This window comes from Ascaphus truei, chromosome 3 (assembly GCF_040206685.1).
Source record: "Ascaphus truei isolate aAscTru1 chromosome 3, aAscTru1.hap1, whole genome shotgun sequence".
Taxonomy (NCBI): domain Eukaryota; kingdom Metazoa; phylum Chordata; class Amphibia; order Anura; family Ascaphidae; genus Ascaphus; species Ascaphus truei.
This window is the reverse complement of record NC_134485.1, coordinates 391,520,080-391,537,241: the sequence shown is the minus strand read 5'-3', so window position 1 is coordinate 391,537,241 and position 17,162 is coordinate 391,520,080. Positions and strand designations below refer to the sequence as shown.

General features: G+C 39.9%; 1 protein-coding gene across 4 annotated transcripts in view; it reads left to right on the top strand.

The window, feature by feature from the left end:
• The window catches only part of CNTN5 (contactin 5), a 1,772,202-nt gene that overhangs the window by 1,642,566 nt on the left and 112,474 nt on the right, over window positions 1-17,162 (top strand). For all 4 annotated transcript variants that reach the window (XM_075592453.1, XM_075592451.1, XM_075592452.1 and 1 more), the window contains one exon: window positions 4,041-4,190. In XM_075592453.1, the coding sequence (XP_075448568.1) occupies window positions 4,041-4,190 (150 nt within the window). The remainder of the gene's footprint in view (window positions 1-4,040; window positions 4,191-17,162) is intronic.

Genomic DNA, 17,162 nt, shown 5'->3' with positions numbered 1-17,162 from the left:
CTACTGTCATCTTGTGGTTAACATAATGAGAATAAATTGTTGAAGCAAGACTTACTACCAGTACCCAGAGGAGAATTAATTGTATAACCTCCGTGCAGTATTTCTAGCTACAATTCTTCCCTGTCTTTGAAAAGGATACAATAGCAGACGGTTAACAAGGATCCCCTGTAGGGATACAGGGGAATGTAGCTAGCCGTGCTACTTCTTACAAATGCCCTTGGCAAGTATACAGCCCTATATATGGAATGACAAGATACAACTGTAAATACACTGTAGGCACTGAGACTGCTATGACATTTGCTACATTTTTGTTCAATTAGTGCCATACATTGATACAGTATTATGATGTGTTGTACAGTATAAAATAGTATGTTATCTATGCTCATAGCTATTTTCCTATGAAAAAAAAATAAAATGATTAACAACTTTAAGTTAGGTTTTCAAAACGAGGATGGACTTAGCTTGTCGCTTGTAACCTGGGGAGTCATGTGATCAAAGGAAGTCTTACTGCTTTGTCAAGCACTAGCCTAGTTTGTACTAGGAAGTACAATTCTCAGGACTCCTTCTGAACCTGGAATAGCACCACAGTAACTATGGGCTCAGAAGTGTTAAAAAAAGAAAGTATAATTTATTATTATTATTATTATTATTATTATTATCCAGAACTAAGCCCCAAGCAGCTTCAGTTCTTGAATATCATCACCAAGTCATGTGATTACCCAAGTGCTAATCAAACTAGTTTTATATGGATGAATGGTAAGTAAATCCATGTTATATTATGTATATACATACTGCTCATACAGTAAGTAGTTTACTCAGTAAAAAAGATGATGTGCAAAATCATACACAAAAATCAATTTCTTACAGCCTCAACAAGTTCAGTTGCTCTACTTCATATGGAGGCATTGAAGTCAGAATTATTTAATTACAGTTTTATAGCGTTAGACCCAGGATCGCTAATTTCACATCAATACTGTACAATTCCAAAGTGCGGGGAACAGCCTCAGGTGAGGAGAACCCTGCTTGTGCAGCAAACACAACACAGACAAACTATTTCTTCAAAGTGCAGGTCTCCTCAAAGACAGAGATACAAAATAGAGCTCTACTTACAAGTTCATAATGAAGTTCCCCATTTAATGTGACAGCCAAGAACAGTGGAATAACAATGTTTCAGGTCCCATATGGACATTTCATCAGGTCAGTGAATAGACCCAAGTAGAACATACGTTTCCTGTACTGTTATTTAGAACTATGGGCCAGGGGTTCATTGCACCTTATCCTGCAACAACTTTTTTTAAATGCCAGTGCCTAACTTACAGAATGCTAGGTGATGGAGGCTAGCTATCTCTACAACCACTATTAATAAATTAACAAATACATTTTGTTCAATCCCCCCTGCTTAGTTTAAGATTGTAAACATAAATAAAACCTGTTTAGAAGAGAAAATACAGACTTAAATCTGAAACAGGTGACAGAGAGCTGTACTGCTCCCCATTCGCTATCCACCGTTAGTAACTCATCAACATAACCAAATTAACCACAGTACAGTTGTAACAAATTAAAGTAAAAAGAATATTCATTTTAGGATGCATTATGTGTCACTAAGGAGCTGTTTTGCCTTTTCACCGAATAATTGTTTTATTTTTTAAATAGAGATTTCTGCACAGTAAATATACCAAGGTGTCGTAATGCAATCTTCTCCTGCCAGTAAATCTTTATGAGAACATTGCAGTTTGGCATAAATTAGGATCTGCAGCAAATTAGAAATAGAAATATAGCAAAGTTTAAAATGAGTAATGTACAGTATTTAAGATATTTATTGTGTAGGAATAATTTCAAATCCCAGATCCCTGAAAGTGATTTGAATTTACTGCTGAATTGTTCATAGTTCTTAAGAAACAAACAAACAAACGCCGAGGAGTTCGACTGTATAGCTGGTCTACTTAGACCTGCAGTGGCCATATTACCGTAGTGATAAAGTTCTGTCAGCAGCACATTACCATCTCAGAGTTGTAATAAATGATGGTCTCAAATAATAAGTACAGCTTTGCATGGGCTTTTCAACATCTTCATTTCTATTGAAACTGTATTCGATATCAGAGTATAGTTTATCAGAACAGGGTAGTTACGTTTATCACACACCAACTGGGGATAGTTTCACTTTCTGTGTTTTCTCAACCCTTTAATCCGGGTCCTGAGCAATCATCCAATAATATTTAGCAAAGAATATCTTACAATACTGTAAAAACAAAAACATAATATTCTCTAAAGAAAACTCTCTCTGCTAGTGATTGGAGAAAATACTTTAAATGCTTCTATTGATATTTTATAGTTTGTGGAAGTAAGAAAACCGCAATACTTATTTTTCAAAGACTGTGAAAAATCTGTTGCTACGGTATGCTCATTACACAATGTTCACTGGGAAGGGTAAAGTTCTTGGTCTCTTGGATACTTTTATAGCTACCTGAAGCAGTAAATTGCTTATGTATCAACACTTTTCAAATTGGATCACAAGACCAAATGCCTACAGCCATCAAGCTCTTAAGGGAAAGAAATAAAATAACGTTCAAGGGACCTGAAACACTGTCATAAATAACAAAACAGAAAAATGACTGCTTTCTCATCTTTATTACTAAAAGTAATATAATGTGTCTGAAATGTAATAACATTTTTGTATAAAATCAAATGTATTTAAAGTACATTACTAGATGTTCCTGTTAAACTTTAGTTGGCTTTTTTTTCAGTGACCGCAGTTATACTGTACTATGGCCTATGCTTACACATGGTAAATGTGAACTTGTACGTTTTCCATGTAAAACAAATATGTAGGACAGCCACACTAAACACAGAGGAGGCTATGCACTGTATCAATGTAGAGAAAGTTGTGTTTAGACATACTGCGTCATAAATAAGAACAGTTAGATTTGATGTAGAATATTAGACTTACTCCACTTCAAATATGGATGATTGGGGGGGGGGGGGGGATTAAAAGGAAAAAAAATGGTACAGAGAAACACAGACTGTGATACATCTCATTATAATCTGAGCACCATGTAACTCCTTCCCAACTCCCCCTACTGAACCTCCGCAAGGAGCAAGCTAGGGCAGATGGAACAAAATTGTAGCAAAATGTTTTGATAAATAGCTGCAGGTACAAAATATGTTCAAGCTGCCATTAAAAAATAAAATAATGTTCCCATTCAATATGTGCATCAATACAATCTCCACACTGACAAGTGATTAGCTAAGCTGCAGATCGATCTGTTCTCCTATAATCAATCGATTGCTCAGGGTTATTTAATTCAGTTCTTGCACAGCATTTTGGGCAATGTAGTTCCTGGAATATGATTGACTGGGCAGTTGCTAGATACAATTAGTGCACTGCTAAAGAGAGGGCAGGTCTCAAGAGCCAGAGCCTATCAGAAGGGGAAGGGGACTGTCACTTTGGAAACGCTTCCTGCATTAGAAACATTAAAACTGTCTTTAAAACATTTCTTTTTTTTTTAAATTAAATGCTACAAGTATTTTCTCATAGTACAGAACTGATTTATTTAAAAAAAAACACACATGTAGGATATTGCTTGAACTGCTGCTTTAATTGGACTTGAGTCCTAATGCAATGTACATTTATCCAGTCTTATCTTCAAATACTTTCTGGACAACTTACCCAATTATCTGAGAAGGCTTCACACCTTTACCCTCCAGAATGGTTCCAACATTTGATAAAAAATCCACCTCCAATCAACGTTTTTTTTAAGACTTTGACTGTTTCATACTTTATAACGTATAATGTTATCAGCGTATTATTTTGTACCCAGGACATACTTGAAAATGAGAGGTACCTTCAATGTGATGTGTGTTACATACAGTAGGAGTGAAATTACACACTCACATACTGTATATGTACAATCTGACAAGAAATTATTTTAGAGGTCTGTTGCTTATGATCAGTTGCAGACCCTTTACTTGGATTTATTCTAAATCCAAATGATTTTGTATGCTACAGTATTAGTGATTAAATGTCTTCTGTGTTTCAACAGTTCCTGATACTATTAGTGGTGATATGGAGTCTGCAATGGCAGTTGATCTGAATCCATGGGTAGAATATGAGTTCAGAGTTGTAGCCACTAACAACATTGGAACTGGGGATCCCAGTGTACCCTCCCGAGTCATCAGAACCAATGAAGCAGGTAATGTGTCTTACAGTCTATCCTTTTTCAAATGCAAATTAATTCACAATCCACTGTAGTTGGTTCTTCATTCGAGCATACTTAAATTGTAATATCCCATTTTATTTAACTGTATTACAATTGAACAACCTGTAACTTGGTTAGCTTTAAAAACAAAGCAAAGTTACCCATGCTTCCATTTTACACATAGTCATCTTCATTTCTTTGTTGTAACTTGATTTTAGGCAGTGTGTGTGGGTGTGTGTGTGTGTGTGTGTGTGTGTGTGTGTGTGTCAGAAAGTGAATCCCGGCTCTTCTCCCATTGGGATAGCAATCAATGGGGAAATAAATATACATAGTGGAAACTAAATCTGTAAGACAAAGGTTACATCCTTTGATCAAATAATGCCAAGCCTGCTAACCAACATCAAGGCAAGGGTCAATAGCCGGTCCCTATGCTAAATGCATACAAATATTCTGTGAAATATACCCTGAAGGGGTTAATATACTAAGCCTAAGCTTATGTAACTTAGTGCAGTTAAAAACTGGTATATACCAGTGAAGCTACTTACCTGTAAGCAAGTAGAGTGAAAAGTGAATTTACAGGGACCTTACTGGGAGATAATATACCTTGAAAAAGGAGGGACTGGCATCCCACAAGCTGCTCAAAAAGCTGATGCAGGTGTATTGGCTAAATACATTATTCACACCCTTAGAGTGGTGCCCTCTAGGAGCATGCTACTAAGGATCTATTCGGCCCAACAGAAAATGTAAAACAGATATATATTCACCGCGCTTCTCCATGTAAGGAGCATATCCATATTTTTTTTTTATAAAGATTTTTATAAACCTTCATAGGCTACAGTACATACACATGTTATCCTACACATCATTTTTAAAAGTCTATACTGGAAATATTTGCAAACACCAAGTTATGGTTGATTGTAATGCCCTCATACAGATGTATCCAATGATATCGCAACCTATATAGCGCTGCAGTGGGACATACACAATACACCACCGGGAGAAGCAACCATTGTTTTTAATTAGCTGTGTGCAAGAAAAGGGTGGGGCCATTACACTATTTCACATGTGGAAGCGTGCTACCAGTTGCAGTAAAGTGACTACATCTACAGTATATGCAATTGCTTCTACAAATATATCTTGTTCCCTTTTTATAGAGGGCTTGCATACATTTAATTGTCTTGTCATTGAGGTGATAAAGACTTTTCTGATATTTCCTGGTGTAAAGATAATAAAGTTTTTTTTTAGGTTATCAGTCACCTAGTTTTAACATTTTAAACCGATCACTGCCAATATTTTTTTTCTGTTATTACATGGGACTGTACCTTTAAATCATGCAGTCCAGGAAATACCATAGCTGATGGTTTTTTTAATGAATTTATTTTGAAGCACTAACATATTGTGCAAGTGGGATGTGAAAGATAATTATAGACATAAACATTACAACATACTAAACACACTGAAGAAATGGATCCAGGGAGAAATCTGTATCTCTCCCAGTTTGACTTTAACAAAGGTTAAACTCAATGACCATACAGTATGTCTTTTTTCTACCTAATCTACTATGTAACTGTAATGGTGTTTGCCCCAGCCAATCGCAGATAGGGGCCAACAAGAGGGCTGGGTCATCCGCCGATGGTAGTGGGGACACAGGAACAGACTTCTGGGGTACATACCCCACATAAATTCTTAGCAGTGCAGCGCCTCCATCTGCCGCGGACTCCAGGAACTGAAGGTGATCTCCCACGGTAGAACTATTACCTCTCCCCCCAGTAAGGTCACGCACCAGGCAGGAGGTATATAGCAAACCGGAATGGTTTATTACTACACTCTGCGGTAACAGTTACTCAGCAGTCTTCTGCTTGATACAGCCTGTCAGTATTCACTGGATTATGGTCCCTGACCGTCACTACCGGCCAAGGGCACTCAGAGCCGTCCTAGCTCTTCCCCACCTCCCTAGCAGAGGCAGGGGTATGGTCCACCCTCACTTTCCCCTGAAGGGAAGAGAACATGGGAAGGCCCCAATCTCAGGCTCCCAATTGTGTGTCCTTCCTTCTTCAAATGGGGAAGGAACAACCCCCTAACTTTTGGGCGGTTCTGCCCTTAAGTACAGCCAGAAGGCGGGCACCCCGTTGTCCCAGCTACAACAGGATGTACCACCCCCTGCTGTCACTCAAGTGCAGTACCAAAGGTGAAGGGGAAAACCCCATACCAACTTCTGGCAACATGATAGTACCAGGGTTTACTGCCAGCCCATATGGTAGAATAGTAGCCAGGGGGGTACCCTGCTACATAACTATGAGTGCCCTGCACCAAGAAGCATGCATTCTAAATGAAAAGCCAGATTTAAAACACAACGGCATAGTGGGGAACAGAGGCTGATCCATATAAAACTACCAGCTAGGATTGTATGTTTTCTTTCGTAACATACTGTAGATGTTGTGGTAGAGGCAGGAGGGAGAAGAGTGAGGCTATCAGAAGGATGTTGGAATGGCTTTTGTGAAGCAATGAGCTAACAAAACACATTTATACTGTATGTATGAAGGTTTTAGGAGATGCTGATGTTCCAGGGCAAAAGGTTCTACAGATGAGGTGTGGTAAAGCTTGAAGTGGGAGTTGGTTATAGGGGAGCAGATGAAGAGGATACTGGAGAGGGCCTATATAGAGATGATATCAAAGATGTATGGAGGGGTGACATTGTAAAGACTTTTCTATTTGAGGTCTGGGATCTTGAAGTTTAATCTAGTTTTTAAAGCTAATAAATATAGGCACTTGCCTACAGGGAGGTGAGGGAGGTATAGAGGACGTAGCTGCACTATTGTGGAGGTAGGACAAGCAGGATTTGGTGAGAGACTTTATGCATAGATTTAAGCAGTGGGACGACTCAAAGATGACTCCTATAGATGTCTTCTGGAACTATTTTATAAGTTGGATTGCTTGAAATTCGAACTTGCTTCCATGCACACACAGCCACATCTGACACACGCTACATAAATATATACTCATGTATGTGTGCAGATATGCGCACACATATTTATAAATAATGATATACCTGTATATACACACATATAAATTAACTTAAAGACTAAATTAACAATATAAAGATACATAACTATATTAGTATATAAACAGTATAGTACATGATGTTTTTGAAAGACATTCCGAAGAGCAGGAGTATTATTGGAGGTAATGATTATACTAACTAGATTTGAGGCTGCAGGGGATTAGAGTTTTTGGTGGTGGATCTTAAGAAAAGATGAGGGCGTACAATGCAATTACAATTATTCAGTTTTGTGAAAAAACAGCCAATTTTTTCATATATATTTTTAAGCTTGAAATTAAAATACTATGCTAAAACGAATAATTGTAAGTAGTTGTCAAACCATGATTTGTAAAGTAGTTTAACATTATCATAATGATTTCTTACTCTTTAGAGCTAAGAAATCAAGTACTGTAATGCAAATGAGCACTTTTTACAGATTAAATTGTTTTACTGCATACAGTACCACATCTGCCTTATGTGAAGCAATAATGTCTTTTAATTCAGCCATTCAAAATTAAAAAATGTTTTCACTCTTTTTGAAAAGATTTACTCTGCTTTTGCTCAGTCAAATGAGTCAGTACTAAAGTCACTACAAACAAATACATGTCTTTAAGCATGAATTTGGCTATATCAGATAACCACTTGAAATACTATTACAATTTTATACATAGAGAGAGTGATTGTGATGTACTGTACCTGTTCAGGGTCAGTATTCTGTCATGTGAATGATAATATGATTCCAGAGAGGGCCTTGCAAAATTCCTAGATGGCGTCACCCTGCAAAGCAGCTTCATTTTACAAACACGTCTGAAACCTTTCAGATTGTCACATACATTTTGTATCAGATGAGTTGTGAAATGTTTTCTGTAGAAGGTGAGAAAGCTATAGCTGATCCTGGATTTTTCATTGAATGTGCGTCTTATTTTCATTTTGCTAGGGGAAAAAATGCAAACATAGCAGTAAATAAGGTTTCTTACCTTTGCATTAAATCCTTTCCTGAGTCATATGTTAACACTACATTTTTTTAATGGGAACAGCGATAACTATACCAATGAGATTCCCCAGTGTTAAAGAAAAGAACATTTGGAAATATTAAAAAATATTTATCACCTAGCTATTAATCACCTATTAAACATATCACTGACATCTGTTCAATGTGTATACATGTGAGATTGAACATTTGACCCCGCTATGCCAAAAGGCCGCGCTTATAGTGCTGGCGACGGCGCTGTTGTCAATCGCTAGAGTTGCACTTTAGTTTTGGGAGACGTCATTGGCTGCAAGGTCAGCGACATCATAAAAGGGGCGGGCAGAGGCACGGAGAAGCTCCGGATTGGACGCAAGGGGAGACCGTCGTCGAAAAAAATCAAATAACAGTGAATACCAAATTTCTGGTAGCGCTGTCACTCCATCGCTTTGTTACCGTCGCGTGCACTATAAGCGCACGCGACGGCGACAAAGCATTTGTTTTGACGCAACGGCGTCGGTGCCGGCACTATAAGCGCAGCCTTATTCTCCCATAATATCTATCTACTGTATCTATCTAAACTATCAATCTCACCAGCCTTAGGTACGCAAGAAAGATTCACAAGATTTTAGCTGCCAATTCCTATCTTGCAGTTATTGAATCACACGTGAATACTTCATTTTGCTATTTTGCTAGATTTGCTCATTTACGTACAACATTTTCATATTGCACATTGGCTGTGGCAATCCAAAACGAAATTGCCACCAAAAAAACCCACACTTTTAGATCTGGTGCATATATGGTGGACATGCCCAAAGATCCAGACTTTCTGGAATATGATATGCTCATTGGTTGAGGAGACGGTAGGAGTTGAGGTCCGGATGGACCCGCTGATATGCCTACTCGCGAAACCCATCGAAGATATCTCTGTCCCTCTTAAAAAACTGGCCTCGTTCATTCTGACTGCGGCTCGCTGCTCAATAGCAGCTAATTGGAAAAAGATTAAACCCCCTTCTAAGCAAATGGTCCTTCGCAAGGTAAGCGAGGTCAAGCTTATGGAATACCTATCGGCGCTCCTGAAACAGAATATAGTACAATATGAGAAAGTTTGGGCACAGTGGCCTTATAATTAAAGAGATTAAAAATGAGATATGGATGCTTCAGTTGGACTCTGCATTAGACCACTAACCCCTCTAAGGGGGAGTTCATGTCTACTCAGGGTCTTTTGACAAGGTGGAGGGGAGGACAACTACACCCCTTCCCTTAGCTCTCCCCGTTCCTATCCCCTCTCTCCCCCCTTCTTCTGTTCTTCTCTCTTCTCCCCCTCTCTCTCTCTGCCTATCCTTTACAGTACTAATATAAGGGGTTTGATCTAAGATCCTCCTAAAACTGTTAATTCTCCCGGACGGGATCTACATAGTAGAATCTAAATGCATAGGAGGTTACAAAATACTAGGGGCAGATCGCCTCTTCTCGATCAATCAACCTTGAGATGCTTCGGGTTGTTCACTTTTAAATGTATATGTTAATTAAGTTTACTGTCTATAAACAACCATGTGATGTGAATGTACCCCTGTCAGAAAATAATAAAAATGTTTGAAACAAAAAAAAAAAACACACTTTTCGCATAGATTAGACGTGACTAAATTAATATATTAATCCCACCCTTTGTTGGTCTTTCTCATTGTTCCCCTATATGTTTTCGCTAGGTCCCGGTTGTAGGTCTGGGATGGGTGTCCTCCCTAAGGCTACGGCCCCAGTTACTACTGCTGCACACGCGCCTGGTGTACTGGCGGCACATACACAGATAAAAGCCGCGATCTGCGGTCTGTAGGGAGCTATGGGAGGCGCGGCCAAGACGGGGAGGTGGGGGCGCGGTCATGGCAGAGCATATCTACCCTTCCATTGGCTGCTCGCTGAGCACATGACGCATCGCAGCATGGGAAGACAAAATTATTGTCTTCCTGCCATCGTACGAGTCGCAGCACTTTGCACTTTGCGCACCCACACACACGCGGCCACTTGGGCGCTCCCCACAGAGGGTCCTTCTTGTGGTGTGTGGCACGCACGCCGCAGCACATGCCACAGCGGCCACTGGGGACCTGGCCTAAGTTCCTACACGAGCTTTAGTACTGAGTGTCTTGGTGCGCGATACGTTAGAAAAAGTTAAAAATAAGTAAATATAGTGAGCAATATTTAGATTTACTGCTCATGGGCTTAGATTCACCAAACCCTGACAAGAGTAAAATGATGTGTTAAAGGAAAACATATGCATTATTTTTACCGGGTAATTCATTAACAAGTTATTGCATGAACAAATGCATATTTTACAGTGTGAGTTACATTTAATGGCAAACATGGAAATAAGCATGGCAGTTGTGGCCACCATTGTAACCGTTGATCAGACAAGCCCTAACTTTAATTCCATGTCCTCTCAGCTGAAGTCCTCCTGCTTCTCTCTTAAAAAAGAATGAATTCAGAAGTTAATATGTGCCTAATCTAGGCGTACCTTGGCGTGGTGTGGGCAAGGTTATCATACGGTGTCCATAATCTGCAATTAAAGCCCCAATGTAAATGAAATATTATAAATAGTTGTAAACTTACAGGTTTTATGCAGCATGATACAAGTAATAAGAAAGGGTTATTATTTTCTGCCAAAAGGTTTTCTTTTTTTTTATATATGTAACCCTTGTTCCCCCCCCCCCCAGACACAGATACTACATCTAGGGTGTACGAGGGCTGGCTACACCTGTTGCATACCTGTGTGGAACAGGAGGGCCTGAGCTTCCCGCGATGTTGTTGGGGAGACAGGACCAGGCTTCTGGGGTAGTTGCCTCATTCTTTTAGTGGTGGTGCAGCGCCTCCATCCTCTATACCTTCCCAGGGTATGAGGTAGGACCCGTATAGAAGAAGTGACCCCTGGTCCCAGGGTAGATGCTCCAGAATCACACACAGTCTCTATTAAGATCAGCAGTGTCTCTCTTTATTGTACACAGCAGCCTTGCAGCCGTCAGCCGCAACAACAACAGCAGTAGTAACAGCACACAGCAGTAATTCCAAAGTACACAGCCTCTCACCCCTCCTCTCCTTTCCTCCAGATGGTACTCCACAGGATGGTCTGTGCGGGGCCTTAATACCCCAGTGCCCACCTCAGAGGGCCCCCTCTGGGTGGGGGTAGATCCTCCCCATCACCCCCTCATCAGGGTGAGGGGCATTGGTTCCACCGGAGCTCTGCTCTCTCGCTGACTATCATAGGCCAGAGTCCTCTTAGTATCTCTCCTGCTCCCAGGAGAGAGCTCGACCTATTCCTCTCTCTTCCAACTCCCAGGACAGACTTCCAGAAGTAGACTACTGTCACTTACAGGAATGGGCTGCTAAATAGTCTCAGCCCCACCCCTCATGATGTCAGCAGGACCTCCCCTCTGTCTCATGCCTTCCACAGAGTCAGGGGCCTGCATCCATCACTCAGGGCAGGGCATGAAGGGGGGAAAACCCATGATTACTACTGGTGCCTGCCCTTAACAGGACTTACCTCAGTAGGAGACAGATATGTATAGCCTGTGCTGTTTACAGGGGGCTATATATATATATATATATATATATATATATATATAATTTCAACAGTAAAATGGGAAGGGGGAGATGGAACAAAAAAGAAGGGTGGGAGGTAACAACCATACACATTTCTTATCATGTTTCATTTTAAATAAAAAAATCAAATGTTAACCAAAAAATACCCCTCATAGCCTTTCCCTCATTCCTTTCTTTTCTTCTCGTCTCCCACAGCTCTCCACTCTCAATCCACTTGCCCAACTCAATTATCCTCTTACATACCATGTTTCCCATACCCTAAAAAACTTACTCATAGTGTGATTTAGGAATTTGGTACGTTTATCTATTAGCGGAACTTCATTTATTCTTCTAATAACTTCTATTCTGGAGGGGGTGGGGAAGTGTTTTTTCCACACCGCTGCAACAGCACACCTAGCTGCCTTTAGTATATGTGAAATGAGTTTGAGTGTGTAGAGGTTCACATTTTCCATTGGTTTGGCTAGGATTATTAAAATTAGGCCTCATGGGACCGTAATACCCACAACATCCTTTAATAATTTCAGTATTTTTTCCAGTAGTTCTGTATTGCCGGGCAGACCACCAAATATGTGCTAAACCTCCTCTGTCTGTCCACATCCCCTCCAACGCCTGTCTGATGCCTCTGGATACATCTGTTTTAGTCTCTTGCAGGTGTAATACCACCTTAGCATAATTTTATATTTGTTTTCTTTTGTTACTGTACATATGGATGTCTTACCGCATTATCCCATATATCTTCCCAGTCCTCTCTTGTTATTTCTACCTGAAAATCCAAGGCCCACTGTTCTATGTATTGACGAGCAGGGGTATCTGTCATTGGAATTAGGCCTTGGTACATGATGATATTAGCCCTTTTTAGTATTTTCTTATTTTACATAATTCTTCAAATACTGTAGTGTGGGTTTTGGGAATTCCTCTCTTTGGAAACTCTGCTTTACAAAATGTCGGGCTTGCATATATTTAAACATCTCAGACTTTGCGAGGTTGTATTTTTATCTCAATTCCTCAAACTACATTAGTCTGTCCCTCCTCAATAAGTCTCCCACCTCTAAAATACCCCTATCTCTCCAGCTATTATATCCCTATCCATGCATGCCAGGGGGAAATTATGTGTTACCAAATAAAGGGGTGAGCCTAGAATGGTTTGACATCACCTTATATTTTTTGGGGCTGATTTTCAATGTAAATCCGATCACTACTGGTTCAGATTGTCTCACCTTCCTAGGTCCAATTCATGACCATGGCATAGAAGGCAACCCAATTGTTTTTTTGAATTAACTTTCCAGATCCACCCCACCATACAGCCCACTCGGAGAGTGTCAGCAAACCATCTCTTTCATATGTGAAGCTATATAGTATTTTAGAATATTTTGGACCGCCAGGCCTCACCTTTCTCTAGTATCCAACATGATTGACTAGCTATTCCTGGCTGTTTATTTCTCCAGATAAATTGCATGATCAGGTTTTGAACTTCCTTTATACTTTTTTTTTTGTGGGATAGGGATTGGAAATGTCTGGAAGTGATACAAAAGTTTGGGGAGAATATTAATTTTGGCTGCTATTACACTCCCTACCCAAGTTATATGATGGGAGTTCCAGGATTGTAGATCTTTCTTAATTTTGGTGAATAGGTCCAAGTAATTGTATTTATATGAGTGATAGTCTCTTTTAAGATATATCCCTAGATATTTTAAATTAATCTTTCTCCATTTATAATTTAAATTTAGTTTGATGATCTCAACCTCCTGGTCTGATAACGTTCGATTTAAGGCTTCTGACTTCCCTGGATTTACCTTGTAACCAGATAGATTACCGAATTCTCTTAGTGTAGACTGTAGATTCGGGAGACATGTCAGTGAGTTTGTTGTCGTGAGAATAATAGGTCTGCAAACAATGACAATATATAGCTCATCTTTTATTTTGAACCCTGGTATATTTGGGGAGTCTGTAATGGTAGATTTCAAAGGTTCAATTGTTAGCGTAAACAGCAGGGGCGAAAGGGAGCACCCTTGTCTTGTCCCATTCTTAATTGTTATATGATTTCTATCCCGACATGGTAGTTTTAGTGTGGCTGTCAGAGTCTGATAGTTACAAAAACTCCCCTGAGCACCCAAATACTTCCAATGTTCTATCTAAAAAATCCCACGTATCCTGTTGAATGCCTTTGATGCATCAAGGCTCAATAACATAGCTTTATGTCTTACATGGTTTACATTATCAATGAAATTAATAATTTTCCTTGTGTTATCCGATGCCTGGCACTCACTCACAAACCCCACCTGATAATAGTGAATTAGTCTGTGAAGTATTGGGTTTAGTCTGTTGGCCAAAATCTTACTGTATATTTTCAAATCTGTATTTAGGAGCGATATTGGCCTATAACTGCCACACATAGGGTCTTTCCGATTCTTAAGGATCAGTACTATATTGGCCTTCGCCATTTGTGTGGGGATTTGTTTTCCTTTCAAAAAGGCATTACATAGTTCAAGCAAGCAGGGCCCAAGAATCCCTATAAAATTCTTATAATATAAATTTGAAAAAATGTCTGGACCTGGAGCGTTTGATGGCTTTATTGACTTGATCGTTTCCCCAAATTATAACTGGGTTATTTTTGCATTTAATCTCCTATGATCCTCGTCCGTCAACTTTGGGAGGTTACATTTTCTCAAATATTCATCTATCTGATCTAGATCGGGTTTTTTTCGCTGTTGGGACTGACAAATCAAGGTCATAAAGCTTAGTATAGAAGTTAGCAAATTGCTGGAAACTCCACTGACCCGTTATTTATTTTAAAATAGTTTTTTAGTGACTCTCCTATTTGCGTATTAATCTCCAGGTTATTCAACAGTTCATCCTCCAATGATTTGACTGTATCCTGGCAAAGGGGGGCCAAACGTTATCTTAACTGGAGCATGGTCCGACCACGTAATAGATCATATATCAGAGTGAACCAATACTTCCAAAATGTTGGGGGTCACAAATATATGATCAATTCTTGAGTACCAATTGTGTGGGGGTGAATGAAAGGAATAATTTCTTTGACCTTTATGGGAGTGGCGCCAGGCATCTGTTAAGACAAATTCTTTAATTAGCGCTCTAAATTTCTTTGTTTTATTATATGTCATTACAGAGTGTGGCTGTTCAGGGTGTGTAGTTTTATCTACATTTAGGTCCTGTACCATATAGAAATCTCCTCCTCTGATCATAGACTGTTCCTGGCTGTCTCATATTGACAATATCTGCTTTTAATTTCCTGAATTCTGTTAGGGCCAGTCTACGTTTACTGGGACTTGGTTAAACATTTTGTTTTTTCTGTAACTCTCGTCATTGTCTTTATTTTAAGGACACAATTGTTTGAGTACCTTGATTAGATCTAATCTGTGTTGAGTCTCTCCTAGACTCAATGAATGTTGTATCTTTCAGTTTTTTATGGTTATGGGTGTGAATTGGGGAGGGGGCTCACCTACGGATGGAGAGTGGGTGAGAAATAAAAATGGGGTCAATGGATAACGTAAGTGTTACTCATCCCTGTCTTGCAGCCAGTCCCTATTTGACTTGGCTTGGCAGACATATGGCCCTACTGGGGGCAGCTGAGTTTTGGGCATCATGGTCTCTTTCTTCCACCATGGATCCCGTTACTACTTCCGCTCTACCTCAAAATCTTTTCTTAATCTATTCTAATTTGAACACCTAGTTTTAACATTTAACCAACTTTTCAAAATGATAAAGCTTATAAAACACCTCCCTGGATCACGTCTCCCCTATCTCCTTTCCCTTGGTCTTAACAGACAACGGCCCGGCAAAGGGGCAGAGGAAGGAGCGCATCTTGAGAAAAAAAGCATACATACATCTTTATATTTAGCAATGTCCGTCCGTTTTGTTCGTTAAGTATTTCACTATTTTCTGAGAAGGTAGACACCTCCTCCCAAGACAAATGTCCCTCTATCTTTTCCCAAAACCTGGGTCACACATATAGGGGTGTCTTTGTCACAGTAGCTTATGACAAGATATAATGAACACCAAATATCTGGGTTGAACTGAACGAGGCTTAGATATAATAAAATATAATTTATTCCTTAAAAAAGGTGAACACAGCAATATAGTACAATTAACAGACAAGAAGGTAACACTTACTTAGGGTTGGGGGATGGAGAAGTATCAGCTAGCAATTCTCCAGCAATCCGGTGACATTCCAGGTAGAATCAGAAGCACAACTAAAAACTGTAGGGTTGACACAGTTTATATACCTGTGTAACCCTATTCTTAACATTGAATACAGACTATTGCTGAACAATTATCTGTATCCAATCCCTAACGTGGAGACACAGATTAACCCATGCCCCCCAGCTAGTTAGCCCATATGTACTGGGAATCTGAGGGTCTTATTTCTGTAGCCCCATAATTCAATCAGGGGCAACGACCAGTCTACCAAATGAAGTATCTGATAGGATCTTCATTGTTTGTAGGTGTAGACATAACACTTACAAACCACTCCAGTTTGATGATTCTCCGCCCTCAGGTAACAATTAGAGTGGCAGAGTCTGGTGATTAGTACTTAGGCTCAATCATCCGGCTGCCCTTCCTGACCTATTTAGCATAGCAGATGGAGCCTGCATTTTTCAGAGCAGATCCAAAATACCATACATATACTCCTTAATATCTACACATATTAATAAGTTCCATTCTGGTGGGCTCAGTGGGTCGAAATTTGCCAGTTTTTAATGCCTACAGTGACTCCACATATTGGCCAAATATCAACTCTCTGTGACCTCCAGAACTGGAGATACAGAAATGCACTTTAAACATTAAAATACAGGATTATAATGAAACATGGGAACAGGGGAACATACAGTTTCCTGACATGACAAGGTGTAAGCCACATTCCTGGACCACAGTCCAGTTAACCCCTTGCCTCCCTTGTGAGGTCAGGGGGTGGCCATATGGGGTGCAACCCCTTTAATACCGGGCCAACCACCCTCTCCCTCTACAGTCTTCTATAAATATATATGCCATTAGCCAATGGTGGCATCCATTTTATTTTCCAACTCTGTGGTCCATTTTGCTAGTAAGGATATTTCAGATTTCAACTCCACCACTGCTTTATCCAGTGCGGTTTGAAATGCCTCCAGCATGTCTTTAAACATACCTTTAAGGTCTTTTTTTGTGATGCCTGTGCTTTACTCCTCCTCCTGCTCTGAATCAGATGACGAGAGCTCCCGCTGGCGCGCCTCGCCACCATCTTCCTTTTCCTCTGGCAGTGTGGGCTTTTTGTGGCTGAAGCAGAAGAGGACATGTGCGGAGCTCTACCTGTCTTTCTTTGAAGCCTGCAGAAGGCTTCCCCCACAGGTTAGGGTGCTTTGGGACGTAT